At 38.0% G+C, this 20,516-nt stretch overlaps 1 protein-coding gene across 3 annotated transcripts in view; it reads left to right on the forward strand.

Moving 5' to 3' along the window:
• The window catches only part of ascc2 (activating signal cointegrator 1 complex subunit 2), a 48,905-nt gene that overhangs the window by 8,030 nt on the left and 20,359 nt on the right, over positions 1-20,516 (forward strand). For all 3 annotated transcript variants that reach the window (XM_059988256.1, XM_059988258.1, XM_059988257.1), the window contains 10 exons: positions 1,909-2,004; positions 3,588-3,746; positions 7,535-7,705; positions 9,897-10,026; positions 10,114-10,181; positions 10,711-10,821; positions 13,071-13,183; positions 15,743-15,817; positions 16,208-16,315; positions 18,064-18,132. In XM_059988256.1, the coding sequence (XP_059844239.1) occupies positions 1,921-2,004; positions 3,588-3,746; positions 7,535-7,705; positions 9,897-10,026; positions 10,114-10,181; positions 10,711-10,821; positions 13,071-13,183; positions 15,743-15,817; positions 16,208-16,315; positions 18,064-18,132 (1,088 nt within the window). In that variant the 5' untranslated portion in view covers positions 1,909-1,920. The remainder of the gene's footprint in view (positions 1-1,908; positions 2,005-3,587; positions 3,747-7,534; positions 7,706-9,896; positions 10,027-10,113; positions 10,182-10,710; positions 10,822-13,070; positions 13,184-15,742; positions 15,818-16,207; positions 16,316-18,063; positions 18,133-20,516) is intronic.

Raw genomic sequence — 20,516 nt, forward strand, 5'->3', positions numbered from 1 at the left:
TCAAGCTGTCTCTTTCCTTAAATGGATGCAAAACTATGATCCTGCATCAAAATTGAGTGGGGGAGTTAACTGTGGCAATGTAGGTTATAGTTTTGATTATTATTAGAAAAACAAATTAATTAGTCATATCAAGCGCTCATTGAGAAAGTTGCTTAAGTGTAGAGGTGTTGCTGACTCTTACAAACCTCCCCAAAGAGTTCATTGATTGTCTTTTGAGAGTAAAAAAATACACAGTATAATAATTAAATTTTCTGGCTTCCATCATGCCAATTTTCTTACTGGTTCAAGTGTGAAACTAATTTGGTATTTTGTTCAATACCAAAAATGCATTGATAATATTCTATCAATCTGTGTGCAGTATTTCTGAATTGTTCAATTTGCCTGATATCTTGATTAGGCTGTTTTGTTTGCTATTTCCTCTGTTTTGTTTTAACTTTGTCAGAACTGTTGTTTACACTTAAAGGAAAGTGAATGCTAGGATAAAAGGTCCTGTTTTTCAATTGGGTTTTCCACAAAAAATGTAAATGGAAAAAATTCAAGAGTCTCCCTGTCTAATAGCTCTTTATTGAATAGGAGGGATTTGACTTGCTGTATTTTTGTCATGTGGGGTGTTTTTGAAATGAATGAAATACTGTTACCTTTGCAAACTTGCCAAACAATTGGTATACAATGGGTTGTGACAAACCCATTAAATTGATTAAGTATGCAGTTAATTTGTTGTTAATTTCTGAAAAGGAATATTTGGTAGAGTATTTAATAAATGTACAATTTTAGAACTATGCAATATTATTTCTGACCAATTAAAGTGGTTGTTGTTTTGGTTTAACAGTTTGTTCATGAAATCTCAGTACTGCACAGATAAAACTGCTTTCTATTATGTATCAAAGTGAAATAGGCTGAATAAAAGACCACCAGCCCAAACTCTAATTTTGTTCCCCTGAGGTATTAGTTGGGTTGCTGAATATTTCTAAATATTCTTTGTTTTTATTACTTAAGTTATAATAGACAATAGACAATAGGTGCAGAAGTAGACCATTCGGCCCCTCGAGTCTGCACCACCGTTGAGATCATGGCTGATCATTCACTATCAATACCCAGTCCCTGCCTTGTCCCCATATCCCTTGATTCCCCTATCCATCAGATATCTATCTTGGAGTACTGTAAACTGTTTTCGACTCTTATCAAAGAAAAGATGTGCTGGCATGGGATTGGATCCCGAGGAGGTTCACAAGAATGATTGTTCCTGAAACTTGGGTTCCAATCTGAGCTAGTTCATTAGTGGCTAATTTGAAAAAGGGAAATGCACTATTTTTCTGATCATCTATTGACCTTGGATGTAGAACTTGCAGTCATTGAGAGAAAAACTCTGGATCAACATGAAGTTACACAGTTGTTTAACTAGTATGAATGTTCCTTTGCCTATGAGTAGTTAGCTTTTAATAAACAAATCTGGAACTTCTGTGAAAGATTTTTCTTCCAGTAGATTTACAATAGATTTGTCAATTTTGTGTGGATTCTACAAAAAGGTAACAGAATGTGTGACATACACGAAATGCTGGACGAGCTCAGCAGGTCACGCAACATCTATGGAAAGGAATAAAGAATCAATGCATTATGCTGAGAGACTCATCAGGATAGAGTCCCTTCCTTTCAATAGGTGTTTTCTTTCCATTGGAGTTGCCTAACTTGTATTTTGTGTTTCTTTCGATTTTCGGCATCTGCAGAATGTCTTGCATTAAAGAACGTACAGCAATATTATATGTGAATATATTGTTCCTTAAGAATGTTAATAATATTTTTGGTTAAATTGACATTCATGATCAAAGAATGAATGTATTATGTTTAACTTAATCAATTGTATTAGCAATATTGTATATTGATAGCTTCTATTTGTTAAATTGACATTAGGAAAAATCCATCATGGCCCCAACTTTGCCTCTAGATCAAATTTCTGTGTCTGAACCAGATGCAAAAACTGGGAAGACAGAACAGCTACCAGCATTGGTAAGATTCTTCTGACTATTAATGGTAGACCATTATTGAAATCATCTCAAGTTGTAGAGCAATCCTCCATGCGATGTACTTGTAGTTTTGTTTCTCCACCAATCTTCTTGACTAGCTTTTCCAATTGTCTCTGTACTCTCCTGCTGTATGTCTTTGAGAATCCATATTTTCCTTAAGAGAACTGTTGAAAATACTATAACTATCATACTTTTACTACTATTATGAGATCTGCGCCTGTGCCAACCATTCAGATGTCTTTTTTTACTGTTGTTTTCAGTGGACCTATTCAGCCTCTAGCTGAACTTTGTAACTCCATACAGACTTTGCTTTTACCTCTATAACATGATTTTCCCTGCTTCTATCTTTATCATCTGAAATTGATTAATGCACTTTGTTGTTTCTTGGTTGGCTTTGCATTCTCCATGCTGCTAAAGCGTCAAACTCACCAAAATATTGTTGCTTATAATCTGACCCAGTCACCAGTCATTCCCATTCTTGGTGACCTTCCTCCATGGGTTCCTTATTACAGTGACTTGGATAATAAAATATCACCTTAAATTGGATTCCTGTGGCAAATAGTTCCAATGCTGTTGGAAAAAGGTGACTCATTGATGGGCGTTCTAAACAGGTTTACTATTATGATAGCAACTCTTTTTGTGTGTGGTTTATAGACTCCATAACAGCCAGAGTACCCTGTAATAACAAAGTCTGGGTAGTGATACTGTAGATGATGAGCAAATGTTACAAACTGAACACAGAAATCCGGGCACTGTCACATTTTTCAGCAGGTCTTTTACATAATGGCACCATGACGCAAAATAACATAAATATACTGCACAAAGAGTAAAAAAAAGCATATAAAAAAGTGAGCAACATCTTAGTATCATGTAAAATTCTAGTTATTGCAATTTAGAAAGAATGTCGAGGTCCTCGCAAGAATACAGGGGAGAATTTGCTGGAAAGGTTTCTGAGATGAGAAATTTCTGGTATGTGGTTAGATTGGAGAGGCTGGGGTGGTTCCCCTTGAAATAAAATAAATTACTGGAAAATTTGATTGTGTTTGTGTAGAGAATTATGCTTTCACCAGTGGATACTTCATAAATTCACAGATGCAGATAGCGACTGATTGTCCAAAGACAGGTGATTTGTGGTCAAATTTTTTAAGCAGATAGCTTTGGTCTGGATCTCATTACTTCAAAGTTTAGTAAAACAATCAAGCATTGGTGAGAGAAAATAATTTGCAGGGCTCAGGAGAGAAAGTGGATCTGACAGACCTGCTCCACAAAAATAGAAACTTAATAGATAATATAGCCATCTTTCATACCTGAATGGTGCCATGATATTGCAAAGTAGAATTGCCAAATAATTTTCTTCTTCTTCAGCATCCTTGTTTTCTTCAGATTTCCCTTTAGAATGTTGTGAAGTTAATTTAAAACAGTAACATCATTGAGAATGTTGTATGTGTAAAGCCTGTTAGGAATAATAGTTCATTAATGAAGGCTAAATTTTTGAGTTAGCCTTGTGCTTAGTAAAGTTAATATATTCATGATTTTTCATTATATGTGTATTAATTTTTGAAAAAGCACCCAAGCAGGAAAGAAGAATGTTACTTTGTGTTGTATAAGCCTCCACCTCAAGATGACATACCAGCACTGGTGGAAGAATTTCTGGAGCGTGCAAATTTCATTGCTCGAGATCTTGAATGGTTGCTATCTCTTCCTCATGATAAATTTTGGTGCCAGGTAATACAATCCTCCTTTCTATTTCAAAATACGAGCACAATAAAATGTTCTTTAAAATCTCGTGGTAGATCTCAAGTTTGTTTTTGGTGGTTGGGAACAAGGCTATAGACAGATAAATATTTTGTAAGAGTCTCCAGACTTCTTGAAGTCTGATTTGAGAGAAATTTCATATACAGTGGATTTCGGTTATTTGGAACTCATCGACACTAGTACATTTTGGCGCAATTAAGCAGCTGCCCCAGTTAGCTGAAGTGACATGGAAATAGTAAAAAAAAAGTATAAAAATGACAAACTACTATTTAACTCAGTAATAATTTATGTATTTTTTAATGAAATACTGTATGAATTAGAGCACTATCACTACAGTACAGGACCTCCCTGACATTTCATCATCCCCCGTATCCATATCTTTAACTGCCGGTTCTCCACCTTACTTGTGTTCAGTAAGGATTGGAAGAGTGCCCATCTCCAGACCGTGGACCCCACCATTTCCAACTCTGGTTTCAATGACCCTGGACGTCCCCAGACAGTGGTCCCTACTGCTTCTCACTTGGACCCTGATTTAATAGGGTGCCCCCAGACCGCCAAACTCGCGGACTCCAACCTCAGCTCTGACGGCCCTGGGCGCCTCCAGACGTGACATAATTGTGCCAACCCCTGTTCCAAAGACCCTGGATGTTTTCAGACTGCAAATTGCATGGCCTCCAGCTCTGGCTCCAGCTGCTAGCACTTATAACCTGAGACGTTTCTTGCTGCTGTTCGGCCTCTGTGCTTTCTTTCCCCCTACCATCATCTCCAACTTCAGGTCCCTCAGGCTCCACCATCACCTCTTAGGTCCTCAAAGCTTCCATCTTTCTCCCACCCCAACCATCCCCTCTCCTTCCGGGGCCATCAACTTTCCCCCCCCCCCGATCCCAGCTGTAATCCTTGCCGTGTCTTCTCCATTCCCTAGACCTTCCCTTCTCTGAGGTGGAATGTTCTGTCTTCAGCAAGGGCCTTACCTTTATCCCTCTCTGCACGCACATCACTAAGTTCCAGGCCCATCATGACACTCTCTCCTTCTGTCACCTTCTTCTCCGAGCCCAGTTCTTTAGCAAAAATTCCACACCTAGCACTGATGATCCCTTCTCTCATCTCCAACCCTTCTCCTCAACTTGGCCACCCTGATCAGGTTCTCATCCTGCTTTGGATCTTAGAATCTCAAATCTCGAACATTGCCCTCTTTGAACACACTGTCCTTTACTCTCTCCACACCAATTCCAACCTTGCCATCAAATCAACAAACAAATGGGGTGCTGTTGTAGTGTAGCGGACTCACCTTTACCTTTCTGAGGCCAGGTGACAACTCTTAAACACATCCTCAAACTACCCCTTGAAGAGGACTCCACACCAGACCATCAGAAAATTATCTCTGACACCATTTACAGCCACCAAACTCATAGTTCCAATGCTTGCTTCTACCTCCTCCCCAATTTCCACAAACCTGACTGTCTGAGTAGGCCTATTGTCTCTGCCTGCTTCTGTTCCATTGAACTCGTGTCCTCTTACCTTGACTCCATTCTGTCCTTGTTTCAGTCACTTCCATCCATAACATTTCTCATGCTCTCAGTTTCCTCACTAACTTTCAGTTCCCTAGCACTTTCTGCCTCATTTTCACCTGGATATCCAGTTCCTGTACACTTCTGTCCCCCATCAAGAAGGCCTTAAAGCTCTCTGCTTTTTTTTTCCTCAATAAAACAACCAACTAGTTCCCCTCAACCACCTCCTTCCTTCATCTGGTAGAATTGGTCCTCACCCTCAACAATTTAACCTTTGGCTTCTCCCTCTTTCTCCAGACTTGAGGGTTAGCCTTGAGCACCTGCTTGGACCCCAGCTAGACCTGCCTTTTTGTTGGCTGTGTAGAACAGACCATGTTCCAAGCCTTTCCTGGTAATGGTCCCCAACTCTTCCTTCACTACATTGATGGCTGCATTGGTGCTGCTTCACACATCCGTGCTGAGCTCATCAATTTCACCAACTTTGCCTCCAACTTCCACCCTGCCTTTCAATTCACTTAGTCCATTTCTGACACCCCTCTCCCCTTTCTTGATCTCTCTATCTCCATCTCTGGAGCCAAATTTGACAAAACTCTTTTATAAACCTACCGATTCACACGGTTATCTTGATAATATTTCTTTCCACCTTGTCTCCTGTAAAAATGCTATTTCCTTTTCTCATTTCCTTCACCTTGTCCACATCTGTTCCCAAGATGCGGCTTTACTTTCCAGAACATCAGGAATGCTCTTCTTCAAAGATCGGGGTTTCCCTTCCTCCATCAGTGATGCTGCCATCACTTCTTCTCCCGATTGTCTGCGTTCACCCCACCTTCCCGCCATTCTTACCATCCCATGAGCCTCTGCATCCAACACATTCTCTGCAACTTCCACCATATCCCAAGAGATCCAGCCACCAAACATATCTTTACTTCCCCCCTGCCCCCGACCCAGATTTCCACATGGATTACTCCCTCCGTGGGTCCCTTGTCCATTTGTCCTTCCCTACTAATCTCCCTTATGGGTTTTATCCCTGTAAGCAGTCAAGGTGCTTCACCTGCCTGTTCACCTCTTCCCTCACTTCGAGTGAGGGCTCCAAACAGTCCTTCAATTTGAGGCAACACTTCACCTGTGAATTTGCTGGGGTCTGGTGCTTCCAATGTGGCTTTCTCTACAATGGTGAGAGCTGTCATAAACTGGTTTATTAGCAGACAGCTGGGGAGTTGTGTGGCCCCGTACATAGTGAGGTCTAGGACTCAGGTTGCGGTCTTGCCTGTTTGCAGCCGCCTGGGAGAGACAAAGGCATTGGAGTGCTGGAGGCAGTGTGGTGCAGTGTCCATGCTGGAGATAATGCTGCGTCCTAGTGTTCACTTGGCAGAAGACAAGCCATATTGTGTTCAACTACAGACTGATGCAACCAACATTCGTGGACTCAGGGAATTAGACTTTTTTTTTGTGTGACTGTATTTTTACTGTAATATATGCTCTATGTGCCTTGTATTGTGTGTGACTATGATTTGTGCCTTGGCCCTGGAGTAACACTGTTTCGTTTAGCTGTACTCACATATATTCCTCACTTAGCTGTTCCTCGCTTGTTGAAATAGTGGAATCATTCCACTTTCACTCTCTAGCAACTCCAAGCCTGAATGCTTGAAACCGCAGTGAGCAAAACAGTTCTGAATTGTCTTAATTGCTCGACATAAATCAGTGATAAAAATCACTGATTTTTGAACACAAGCATACTCAACTGATGTTTTTTAGAAACTGTTCGCTCTAAGCACGGTGTGGTGTCCAACTCACTGACGCTAGTTATAAACTTCAGCTGCAGTCTCCTGTCCTAATTAAGTTGCATAGTGTCCCAAATAAATGAAGGGAATCCTGGCTTTTTTTCTCAATTAGTTTTTGTCCTTTGAGAGGTGTCCCAAGTAGGTGGTTGCCTCGATTAACCAGTGTCCCAATAAACCAGTATCTACTGTATTTGGGAATTGCCTACTATATTTCTGTATAGATGAAGTAGTGGATTAATATATGCAATTTAAAAAACAAACTTTGTCATGATCACGTCATATCCTCACATGGCGGGGCATTGCTAAGAAAGACACAGTGGAAAAATTGTTTAACTAGTGCGATGTATGTGGATGGTTAGTTTCTATTTTAAATTTGGGGTCAAAGAATTTATGAGGTAACAAATGGATAGGAAGTGTAAACTTTGAATACCTTAAATGTTACTGTAATGTAATTTTTTTTTGCTTTTAGGTTATTTTTGATGAGACTCTGCAGAAGTCTTTGGACTCTTTCTTGCGTTACACACCTCGTCAGTATGACGAAATGGCGAATTCAATTCCAGCCATAGCAGAAATGCAAAAACGCCTTCATCACAACATCTTTATGACCTTTCTTAGGATGTCCACCCACAAAGAGTCCAAAGTATATCATAATTTTATTTCTAAATATGTTCTCTATGTTAGTCTTCAATGAGCAAATGCTGAACCAAAGTAGTGGGGTGGCATAGTCGCGTTGTGGTTAGCACAGTGTTTTACAGTACACACGACCTGGGTCTCTGCTGCTTGTTGAGAGTTTGTACATTCTCCCTGTGACCACGTGGGTTTCCTCCAGGTGCTCTGGTTTCCTCCTACAGTCCAAAGACGTACCAGTTGGTAGGTTACTTGGTCATTGTAAAATTCTCCCGTGATTAGGCTTGGATTAAATAAGTGAATTGCTGGGCAGTTGGCTGGAAGGGCCTATTCCACGCTGTATCTCAATAAATAAAGAGGTATGTTGAATAAAGTTATTGTTATGGATAGTAGGAGATTTACAAATTACTTCATTACTGTTTAATCAAATATATTAAAATAATATTTGACAAATAGGTTCAAAATCAAATTCAATTACCTCTTTCAACTAACAATTTTGCATGCATGTATTAGATATTCTGGTCAGAAGTTGTTATTTATAAGCTTTTGCCTCGGGTTGTGCAATGAAACACTTCATGATACTTATCTGATTAGACATCGAGTATACTTTGCTAGAGTAAATTTAAATGAGTTCTGTGCCCATGCATCTCCGTATTTAATCTGAGAATAATTGTATCATCACCAATCATATTGTACCTCAGCTGACTACATTGTCTCCCCTTCTGAAATGTACATTTGGTACTTGTGTATTTTTTGCATCAATAACTTCTCAAGTTTGTTTTATTCAGCTACAAACAGGATATAGACTAGTTTCCTCTCAAGGTCATTGCTGGGTCAGCATGGTGCAGTTTATATGTACTTTTAACTGTACTCCCATAACCATGTCATTTTCTGAGAGACAAACCAAAATCTATTTAAGTTGAAGAATATGTGGGAAAATTCATTTCTAACATCAGAGGGTAAATAAACAAATTACAGAAGATCAAAGTCTAGGATGTACATGGTTAGGAAATGTTAGAGGAGTATGGGCCAAATCTAGGCATATGGGGTTCAGTTTAGATAACCACTTTGGATGACATGGGTGGGTTAGGTCAAAGGACTTATTTCCATCTGTATAACTCTGAGTCTATGAGATACATTCCAAATAATCCATCTACTTTAAGTATACAGTTCTATTATTTGATCTTCAGAACTTGTCTTTCTCAATTGTAATACTTGTAGAGAACTTCATTTGTAGAGGTTGTTTTAGAAGTGGGTGTTTTTCTTGACGAAAAAATAGTTACATTTCTAAATTGTTTCTGATTTTAGTGTGATTTCAAAGTTTATTGCTTAAATATAAGAAGGGGATGTCCACTTAAACTATGACGTCCTTAAAAAGACAAATGGTATCTTTATTTTAACAATATAGCAGAGATCAGCCTGAGACCTAATAACTGATTGATTTTCATTTAAAATATTTCATTCTGATATTGCAATCTTTATGATATTACTTATCTCAGGGAAGACTCATAAGTTTTTCACGTGAACAGACCCTTTTGAATACTTCTGTATCCTGAACTCGAGATCTGTTTGTTAGCGAGTCTCCATTCTCCAGGTGAATGGAAACTCGTTAACTAATGGAAGATAGGTTTCTCAAGAAGGCCTATCATAATTGAATACTGTATAAATGAAAAATTAAGATTAGCTGATAACCTTATTGCATTCAATAATGATCTAATTATTTCTATACTACCGGGGTCCTGACAAACATAGAATAGCAGCTTATTTGCTCACTATAATTGGATCCGATATATAATTGTATTAAAACTGTTTATACCGTTTTACTTTGGGGATTCTTGTGTCTTAACTGTGCTTTCTAAAGTAAAAAAATCACGTTAAAATTGAGCAGAGGTGCTGGAATGAAAATGAAATGCGTGCACAATCAAATTGGCCAGGAATTTGAATAACTTGTAGCCTGCCTTTGTGTGGGTGAACCTTTCAACTACACTTAATGAATATAATCATTCTGCAATTAAAACAAAATGTTTTTGATGCCAGTTATATTTTGCCAATTAAGATTACACTAATGAATCTATTTGCGGATTCATTTGTCAAAAATGTGCAGAGCTAAAGAGCTGTTTGCCTGATTTTTAATTTGGGCTGATAGACATACATGTAGGTTCGGATGAATCTAATTGTTTTCCAACTACTTTCTTTTTCATTAGGAACACTTCATTACACCCAGTGTTTTTGGAGAAATTATCTATGACGGCTTTCTCTTCGACATCCCAAAAATCTTTGACTTGTGCGTAATATTTGGAAAAGGAAATGCCGCTCTTCTTAAGAAAATGATTGGTTAGTCTTGAAGAAATGTGTAGCTTTTTTTTTGTAAAGGATGATCTTCAGTATTTGTACTTTAATTGAGTTTATTCTTATCCACAGGAAATGTTTTTAATCAGCAGCCAAATTATTTTAATGATCTGAATGAAACAGTGCCCACAATCCTCCAGGTATTGAAACTGATTTGTGCTTATTCTATAGCTTAATTACTTGACTATAAATTTTGTAGAGATTGTATAAGGTTGTTGTAAGTTTACTAGAAAAGCATCATTGTTTGTAAACATTTATATCTGGAATACCTTAAAGGTAACTGCTGTGTTTCTGCAGGTAGATTTGACAATTGTGTAAAAATAGATACAAAATCCTGAGAGTGATTGAGAGCACTTGATATTTTTTTTCTGGAACAAGAATTTAAATCTGACGCTGACTGTAGAAATGTATATCACCTCTTAACTATATATGAAATAAAGTAACTATTTCCACCTCATTTTCTCAGGACACATTCCACAGCAAGTTTGTGAAATTATTGTGATATATCTTACAAATGCCAGAATCTATCCAGTAAATATTTTAGCTCCCAAGGACTAGTGACTAGTGATGTTGCTAATGTGACTCCTGATAGCATGAAAAGGTGAAAATAAAAAAAAAACTGAGTTTGGATATCTTTAATATTATGATATATTTTTTTCATTCTTCAAGGTTTACAGTAATATTTGTGAGAAGTGTGGCTTAAGGCTGGAAAATTATTCCAATTGCCCTCAAAAGATTGATGGTCAAACCAAAGTTTCACCCATGGATATGCCTCTTCAGGTATTGTTCACTTTGATTCTTAAAAATAAGTTTAATCACTAAAGCATTCATATTAGAGCTTTAGCTTTGTAAATGGAAAACAATCTCTCAAAATCTCTTCTGTGTATTTCTTATTTTAACCAAGAAGAATAAATGTGCTCCAAGCAGTAAAAAATATTTTGGCAAAATTAACAGCTAAGGTATTTAAAACAAAATTTGCAGCAAAATGTGTTAGCTCTGATTAGTTCTTTAGACAATCACACACTATTCTGTGTTATTGACTCTACAAGCAGCATCACTTGTGATTAATTTCAGTGTATGATTTAAAAATGATCAGTTTTAAATAAATTCTTATAATACTGATTCATATTGTTAGCAATAATAGACCTATTGATAAATGTATTTAAGATTGCTTCTATCATGATTATAATTTTGTTTTGTATTGGTATTGGAAATTGTCCACAAATATATTTAAGCAATGATTTTTTAAATGACTAGTTGAAATATGTTCGTTGGGTCTTGCCATTTAATTATTGCTTCATGACCATTTCCACGATAAATGCTGCTTCGAGCATGCATCATTGCGTCTACAGTATATACCAGGGGTCAGCAACCTTTACCACTGAAAGAGCCACTTGGACCCGTTTCCCACAGAAAAGAAAACACTGGGAGCCGCAAAACCCGTTTGACATTTAAAATGAAATAACACTGCATACAACGTTTTGTTTTGCCTTTATGCTATGTATAAACAAACTATAATGTGTTGCATTTATGAAATTGATGAACTCCTGCAGAGAAAACGAAATTACATTTCTGCATGCAACAAAAACATTTTGAACTCCGAAAAAAAGACGTTGGGTCGAAGGTTACTTTTAAGTAAAATACTCAACGTCTATTTGAGTCCTTCTTGTATTTATGAAAAACGCCAAACTTAAATTTGCCGCCAGCAGCAAACCAAAAATAACATCAGCCAGCTGTCAACCTGAAAAATAAAAGGACTATTTCACTGAACAATGAAAACATATGAATATACGTAAAATAATAGGCAATTAAAATATTTATCATACTTGGTCAGGTTGACTCACACCTGACAATGCAGTCGTATTCAGTAGGGATGGATCGATGCTTAGGGGAGTGACCGGGAAGGATAATGTGTTTTTTTCCTCTCTCAACTCACAGAAGCGTTTCCCAAACGATGTTTGCATTGCGATGATTGCAGAATGTAAATACTCCGAATTTATCATGTGGTGACCTTGTTTGAACTCTCTCAAATTGGGGAAGTGAGACAATGTGCCTTTCTGTAAATCTCTGGCAAGCACTGTCAACTTGCGTTCGAATGCTAAAACATCCTCCAACATGTGCAGGGCTGTACGTCCTTACCCCTGAAGAGCTGTGTTCAGCGTGTTCAGGTGCGCTGTCATGTCTACCATAAAGTGTAGCTTTTCCAGCCACTCTGGCTGTTCCAGCTCAGGAAAGGTGGGCCCTTTGCTGCCCAGGAAAGTTTTCACTTCTTCCAGACACGCGACAAAGTGTTTCAGCACCTCCCCTCTGGACAGCCAGCGATAAAAACATGTTGTAGCGGTGTGCTACACGCAGTCAGTAAACTGCAGTCAAAGATAGCTTTATTCGAACTAAACAGCCTTGCTTTTAAGCCTCCTCAACCCGCCCCCCCATGGGCGCGGATGCGGCAAAAGACACGTACTCACAAACCCCCGTAGGCTATCTCCCTTAGCCTGAACGCTGGCTAATTGTGAGCCGGTTCGGATGTATCAGGAAATGGGTTGCCACAATGTCTTAATTAGATTGTACAAGATCACCATAATCTTCAAATTTAGAATTACATTTCAAAAACTAAAAAACTAACATAAAATGCATTTTAATTAAATACTGACCAATTATTTCCCAAAGCAACAGGGAGCCGCAGCACAGACGTTAAAGAGCCACATGTGGCTCCGGAGCTGTGGGTTGCCGACCCCCGGTATATACTATACCTCTGCTTGATCTCACATTTAAGGGATTAATGTAATATGATGAGAACTGGTGTCAATTTTAATTTGAGAGCCATGTGATTACTTGTTCTTTAGAATTATTGGTAAAATAGCAGAATTCTTACACTCGGTACTGTATGTTAAAAGTGTCGATCTACTAAACAAGTTTATTCTGTGTTAGGAGATTTGGTTCTGAATAATTCTGAAAAAAAAATTTCTGGTTTGTTATGCAAGTCAGATTGCATTTATGAACAATGTCATGATAAACTCTTTGCCTTGTAGGAGTTCAAGGATGTTTTGCTGTATCTGTGTGATACCTGCACTACGTTGTTTGCATTCTTGGACATTTTCCCTGAAGCTAGTAGGACATTCCAAAAGCATGACTTTATACAAAGGTACGAAAGCATAAAGCAAGTCTGAAATAAAGCAAAAGATAATGAAAATATCCACTGAACTGGACAACATTTGCAGAATTGGTGTTCCAAGTTAATGATCTTTCATCAGATTTCGGAAAAGATGAAGAAAATATCTCTGGTAGTGTAGATCAAATAGAGAAAAATAATACTAATGGTGTTGCTGTTATTTGAGAGAGGGTAATGAAGTTAATATCAGGAGGTGTTGTGCCTCCTCCCACCTCCTTTTTATAAGGACTCTATTTCTCTTTTCTTCATCTAGATTGTTTCTGTTTGGAAGACCACATTGTGGACACATATGCTTTTGTGATGTCTTCCATGCTCCATAAAAATAGCTCCTACCAAGTTGACAACACTCTCAACCATGTCTGTTTCATTTCATGCACTCTACTGTCAATCAAACCCAAGTTAGGGTTCACCTTGTCCTTGCTTTCCATTTCACCATCTACTAGATGATAATTTGGTAAATTGACTTAGTATTATCACATGTGAATAATTTTGTTTTCTTGATAATTTATTAAGTCCCTTAATAGTTTGTGTTACAGTTAAAAAGAAAGTGCAATTCAGGCAGACATAAGATGCAAGGCTCTAATGTGATCGATTGTGAGGTTGAGAGGCCAAGCAGTCCTTGAGCCTGGTGGTATATGCTTTCAAACTTCTCGTACCTTCTTCCTGATGGAAGGGGAGAGAAGAGAGGATGTCCAAGTGGGATGAATTTCCATGCAGTGAATATCTATAATTCCCACCATTGAGATGTGATCAATGTTACGCCATCCCCTTTCCTTTCAAAAGGATAGGTCTCTTGGTGTCCTTCCATTTCTAATAAGACGCATTCCTCTTTTTGTGGGACCTTCCCATGCAGCTTTGGGATGCCATGGTAGCTAGTGATTAGCATAACGCTTTACAGTGCATGTGACTTGGGTTTAATTCCTGCTGCTGCCTGTAAAGAGTTTGTACAGGCAGTCCCCAAGTTATGAATGTCCAAAATGTCCAAATTACCGACAACTCGTACTTACGAACTGAGGGAGGAGAACGCCATCCGGCATTTTCAGTCAGATCATGACGCCGTCCGCCATTTTAAGTTGTTGCTGGTAACACTGAGTGTGTAACTTTGTATTTGGCTTAAATATTTCTTAGCAAGACTCACCCTGACCTTCCCCCCCACTTTCCAGTCAGCACTGTCCCCACTTGTCCCATTTAACCTTTCTCAGTGCGGGTAGACTTTAGGACCCGGAGCAGCACAAGACCTTCTGCCCACGGCTGCTGCTGTATTTTTTGTTATTAAGTGCGATCGTGAACAATAGCCAGATCAGAAATGCTGATCAAGTTAACTAGTTCCTAAAGAGAACTCTGATAGGCCAATCAGACGGTTCACTGCTGCTCAGCGATAGAACATAAAATCCGCAGTTTTCTGTTCCGTTGACGGAAAATGATCACGATTGAAAATAAAGTGGAAATAATAAAGTGATTGGAAAGAGGTGAAATGCCATCGGTCATTGGAAAAGCTTTAGGCTACAGTCGGTCAATGATCGGAACAACTTTAAAGGATACAGGTAATGGATAAAGTGAGAATAATGGAGCATGTGAAAGGCCCTGCCCTAATGAAAGCTACAATTATTACTCAGCAACGCAGTGGTTTAGTTATTGAAATACATATGTTTCTTAAGTGTTTCATATGCATAAAAAGGTAAAATATATACTATACACTAAGACAAACGTTTGACTATCTGACGCTAAATAATACCAGATGTACCTGTTCTGACTTACGTACAAATCCGACTTAATGACGGACTCAGGAATGGAACTCGTTAGTTACCCGGGGACTGCCTGTACATTCTCTCTGTGATCGCATGGGTTTCCTCTAGGTGCTCTGGTTTTCTCCCACAGTCCAAGGAGGTACTAGCTGCTAGGTTAATTGGTCATTATAAATTGTCCCATAATTAGGCTCAGATTAAAACAGGGGATTACTGGCCAGAAAGGCCTAATCTGCACTGTATCTCAATAAGTAAATAGATAAATAAAGAACACCTTCCCATTTGCTTCTACCTTTCCCACCATACTGGATTATTGCTGGATTCCATATTGGATAGGGGGCTGGCCCCTCTCAACAGTGCTACTCTCCAGTGTTTGCTCAGTGGAAGACAAACTGGATTAAGTTCGTCTGTGGCTGTACTTGCGTAAAATGAGGAGCCGCTGCGGGCTTGTTCTTGCAGAAACGTGGCTCCAGGACAGCATCTGTTCATTACAACATCTACAGACCATGACACTCAGGGACTTGGGCTAAATATATTTTTAATATTTTTTTTCTCTAGCTAGGTTTCTCTGCTGTCATTATTATATGTACCATATCATACTGTGTTTTATAACTTGGACCCAGAGGAACTCTGTTTTATTTGGCTGTATTCAGATGTAAAATTGACAATTAAACTTGAAGTTGATTTGCCACGTAAGTCTAAGTATTTGGGTTTTACCCAAAGTGACATAATTAAGAATTATTATATTTTAATATTGTATTTTTGACAATTCTTCTGTTTCTTGCAGATTGACCTCATTTTATGAACTAATTATCCCCGAATTAGAAAACACGATTAAAAAGAGGCATTTTGAAGCAGCTAGGTATGTTTAATGATGGTTTTGAGATATCTTGAGTTTAGATCTTAACCTCTTCTTGCTGTTTACTTTATCTCAACTTTATTAAGCCAGTGTTCACTTCCAGCCTTCCGAGGGAGGACTGAAATTTCCCTAATGCTCTGAATTTTATGAAATTCAGTGAGAAATTAACTTAGAAATGTCATTTTTTTGTAGCAGCAAGCCGAAAGTTCTGTTTACTTCCCTCTCACCGTTGTTGAAATATCCACTTTAGTTGGATTAAAGAAGTCAGGATTTATTATGTAAATACTGATACAGGGTCATGTGGTTTCTTACGTCTTGCTGTGCACCCTTCCCATTTCTTTCACTCCTCACTCCTCCATACAAAGTATTAATATTTGAAATTTATCTTTTCAGTTTGCAGAACGACTTGTGGAGGCGACTCTCACACTCAAGGAAGAAAATTATTGAAACTTTTCATCACATCATTAATTATATGTGCCTTCAACCTATATTAGAAAATGGGTAAGGAAGGAACAAACTAGTTTTGTATATTTATAAAAAGCTTTGTTAGGCCATTCATTGTCACTGTATGCTTTTCAATTTGAAAGATGTTGGAGAATATTTTAATATAATATTTTTGTATTTAGAGCTAAGTATAATAAATACTGAAGGGTATCCTCTACTTAACTCATAAGTGTGTAGCAATTTTCAATTAGGAGAACACCACAACTCAGTCCAATTGTATTTTATCTAACGTCCATACAAATCCATCTTTCAACATGCTCACTAGATGGTGGTCAGGGCCATTTATTTGTTAATTATCTCTCATGGTTGAGTGCTGAATGTTTGTTGGTTTGCTGAGATATAACTACAGAATTTGTATATAGTTCTGTAATGATTTCCATCCAGATAACAATCTGAAAACTTGCTAAACATAAATTACTTTCATGCCTCCAGAAGATCATTCCACATACTTCTCAGATTTAAGAATGACAACAAATAATCAGAAATCAATTCATTGAATTTTATTGCTGAATGATGTCTTTTGTTTTTAGTGATTTTGTGGGAATGTCAGTCAAGCCTGAAAAAAACTAACTTGCATTATTTTAGTTCCTCTTCATAAAAAAATTTGACTGAATTGTCTTCATGAGGAAACTAGGAACGTAAGTGTACGTAGCTAATTATTACATTTTCCATTGGATGTGTACTCAGCATAAAGAATCACTGAACTAGCCTTTATTAAAAGGGCAGTGTGGCAGAATTGTCAACTGTCACCATTTCTTTGTAATGTCTTCATTAATGTTTGAATGGAAATATAAGGATTGCTTCAAATGTTGAAGTGCTTTTTCCCTATATATTGTGTTGCTAGTAGACTTGACTGTTGTGCTTCTATACTCTATTCATGACCTTCAAAATGGGATATTTGCCAACAAATGAGATCTTTTAGAATTTAATTGTAAAAAGAGAATCTAATAGCTTTCATTGGAAATGCTAAGAATATCTGTCAGAAATTTGAATGTTCTGATATATTAGGAAATTTGGTGGCCGCTAACAATTTGATTACCTCTCTCAAATCTTGTGGGGAGGTCAAAGGATTTATTTTTCATTTTCTCTCAGTGATTGTAAGGTAAATACAACATACAGTGAGTCCTTCCATCATCATTCAGAGTTTATTGTCACCCATCAGATGTACTTTTTTAATTTAAAATTGTCTAATGGTATACATAGTGCACTACCTCAAATATCCATTGTTTTCAAAATGCAGCTTCTGTTGTTACAGGCAGACTGAACCAAACATGATTGCATAAATATAGAGGCATCAATTGAATATAAGCGATTAAATTCTTTATTTTGAGTTTCTGGAACATTTATAAAAGTAAATAAATAATTGGGTATATTTTAATTAAATTTGTTCTCCAGAGGACTCTTTTTTTTAATTAAGGATTTCTATTTTCCTTGGAAAAACCTCAAATATAAACCATGTTAATATCTGGGTCTCAGCCCTATTAGTTCTCCTTTAAAAGCTTTAAAAACTTGTATCATTACCCTTCAACCTTCTGAATTTCAAAAAAATACACCTTTAGTTATGTAATCATTCCTTTTTAAAATAATTTAATCTTTATATCATTTAAGTGACCGTACTTAAATATTGCAAATATAATAACATTTGGTGCAAAAAAACTTGTAGGAAATTTATTACAAAAGAGCTGTGCAAAGCACACTTGATAATTTATTAAGCCCCTTGATAGTTTTGTTTATCTCTTTTATAGGTCTGAACATAGTCTGACTTTTATAGAAGATTTCCTTCAGATCTTTACTGCTCTACTACACCAAAAAAGGTAAGTGAGCAGTCAAGCTCTGGGAGATTTGCAACATTAGAAAACATTTCCCAGCCAAAGGTTTCAAGTAATTTGGTATGTTAAAGCTTTAAGAGAAGTTATTTAAGGTGCATTAATAGTCAGGGTGAAGAAAACAGAACCTATCCTTTATGTAGGGTCAATTGTAATGTAAAGTACTGGCTCTGTTGAGGTTATTTGTTAACCTTGTCTATTCCTTTGGGAGCTACTTTGTTGTTTAGCATCTTCATTTAATAATGTACTACATTGGCTGTACATCCAGTTTGAAGGTTGTTACGTACCCTGTAACTGGGTCACTTACCAGCAAAGATAGAGAGGACCGTTGAAGTCTGATGGTACTATTTTTAACAGTATTTATTGATAAAAATACACAAAAATAATATCAATGCAAACATAAAGATAATATACGTCGTCAATACTAAGTCTAAAAGCGCGGGTATAATAATAATCACTAAGAAATAGCTCTGTCATTATCTAGGGCAGGGGTCAGCAACCTTTACCACTGAAAGAGCCACTTGGACCCGTTTCCCACAGAAAAGAAAACACTGGGAGCCGCAAAACCCATTTGACATTTAAAATGAAATAACACTGCATACAACGTTTTGTTTTGCTTTTATGTTATGTATAAACAAACTATAATATGTTGCATTTATGAAATTGATGAACTCCTGCAGAGAAAACGAAATTACATTTCTGCATGCAACAAAAACATTTTGAACTCCGAAAAAAAGACGTTGGGTTGAAGGTTACTTTTAAGTAAAATACTCAACGTCTATTTGAGTCCTTCTTGTATTTATGAAAAACGCCAAACTTAAATTTGCCGCCAGCAGCAAACCAAAAATAACGTCAGCCAGCTGTCAACCTGAAAAATAAAAGGACTATTTCACTGAACAATGAAAACATATGAATATACGTAAAATAATAGGCAATTAAAATATTTATCATACTTGGTCAGGTTGACTCACACCTGACAATGCAGTCGTATTCAGTAGGGATGGATCGATGCTTAGGGGAGTGACCGGGAAGGATAATGTGTTTTTTTTCCTCTCTGAACTCACAGAAGCGTTTCCCAAACGATGTTTGCATTGCGATGATTGCAGAATGTAAATACTCCGAATTTATCATGTCGTGACCTTGTTTGAACTCTCTCAAATTGGGGAAGTGAGACAATGTGCCTTTCTGTAAATCTCTGGCAAGCACTGTCAACTTGCGCTCGAATGCTAAAACATCCTCCAACATGTGCAGGGCTGTACGTCCTTACCCCTGAAGAGCTGTGTTCAGCGTGTTCAGGTGCGCTGTCATGTTTACCATGAAGTGTAGCTTTTCCAGCCACTCTGGCTATTCCAGCTCAGGAAAGGTGGGCCCTTTGCTGCCCAGGAAAGTTTTCACTTCTTCCAGACACGCGACAAAGTGTTTCAGCACCTCCCCTCTGGACAGCCAGCGATAAAAACACGTTGTAGCGGTGTGCTACACGCAGTCAGTAAACTGCAGTCAAAGATAGCTTTATTCGAACTAAACAGCCTTGCTTTTAAGCCTCCCTCAACCCGCCCCCCCCCATGGGCGCGGATGCGGCAAAAGACACGTACTCACAAACCCCCGTAGGCTATCTCCCTTAGCCTGAACGCTGGCTAATTGTGAGCCGGTTCGGATGTGTCAAGAAATGGGTCGCCACAACGTCTTAATTAGATTGTACAAGATCACCATAATCTTCAAATTTAGAATTACATTTCAAAAACTAACAAACTAACATAAAATACATTTTAATTAAATACTGACCAATTATTTCCCAAAGCAACAGGGAGCCACAGCATAGACGTAAAAGAGCCACATGTGGCTCCGGAGCCGCGGGTTGCCGACCCCCGATCTAGGGGATAATGTATTGTCCGATGGAAATATAAAAGTCACTCAAGTTCATGCAGGCTGCAGCCTTTGGTTGGAGTCAAGAGAGAGAGTTTAAAACTTGCCCATTCCTTTTATGATGTCAATCTTTCGAGAGTTGTTGGGGCTGACTTCTCCTTTGTTTTAGCTAAAGCCGTTCTTCCGTGGTAAGGCCCACCAATTCCGAGGCAAATGGAAAAGGACGCACGTGGCTTTCCACCGGCTGTCGCTATTACGTTGTTACAGGATTTCTAGTGTTTCTTCTGGTGCATCTAAAGGGGCTGTTCCCCAGACCCTCTTTTATCCTGACTCACAGGGTCTCAGATGTCAATCAGGTTGGAAGAATGCCACCCCTCAACCAGCCCATTTTTGGTCATTCCCTGAGGGCTTCAAATAAATAGCTCAGTACTCGATACACAATTTCGTCTCCAAGAGACAATGGCCGTTTCCCGTGGCTTTGTATCGCTGAGGGGCCAGGACATTCCAAA

Source organism: Hypanus sabinus, chromosome 13 (genome assembly GCF_030144855.1).
Source record: "Hypanus sabinus isolate sHypSab1 chromosome 13, sHypSab1.hap1, whole genome shotgun sequence".
Lineage (NCBI taxonomy): Eukaryota > Metazoa > Chordata > Chondrichthyes > Myliobatiformes > Dasyatidae > Hypanus > Hypanus sabinus.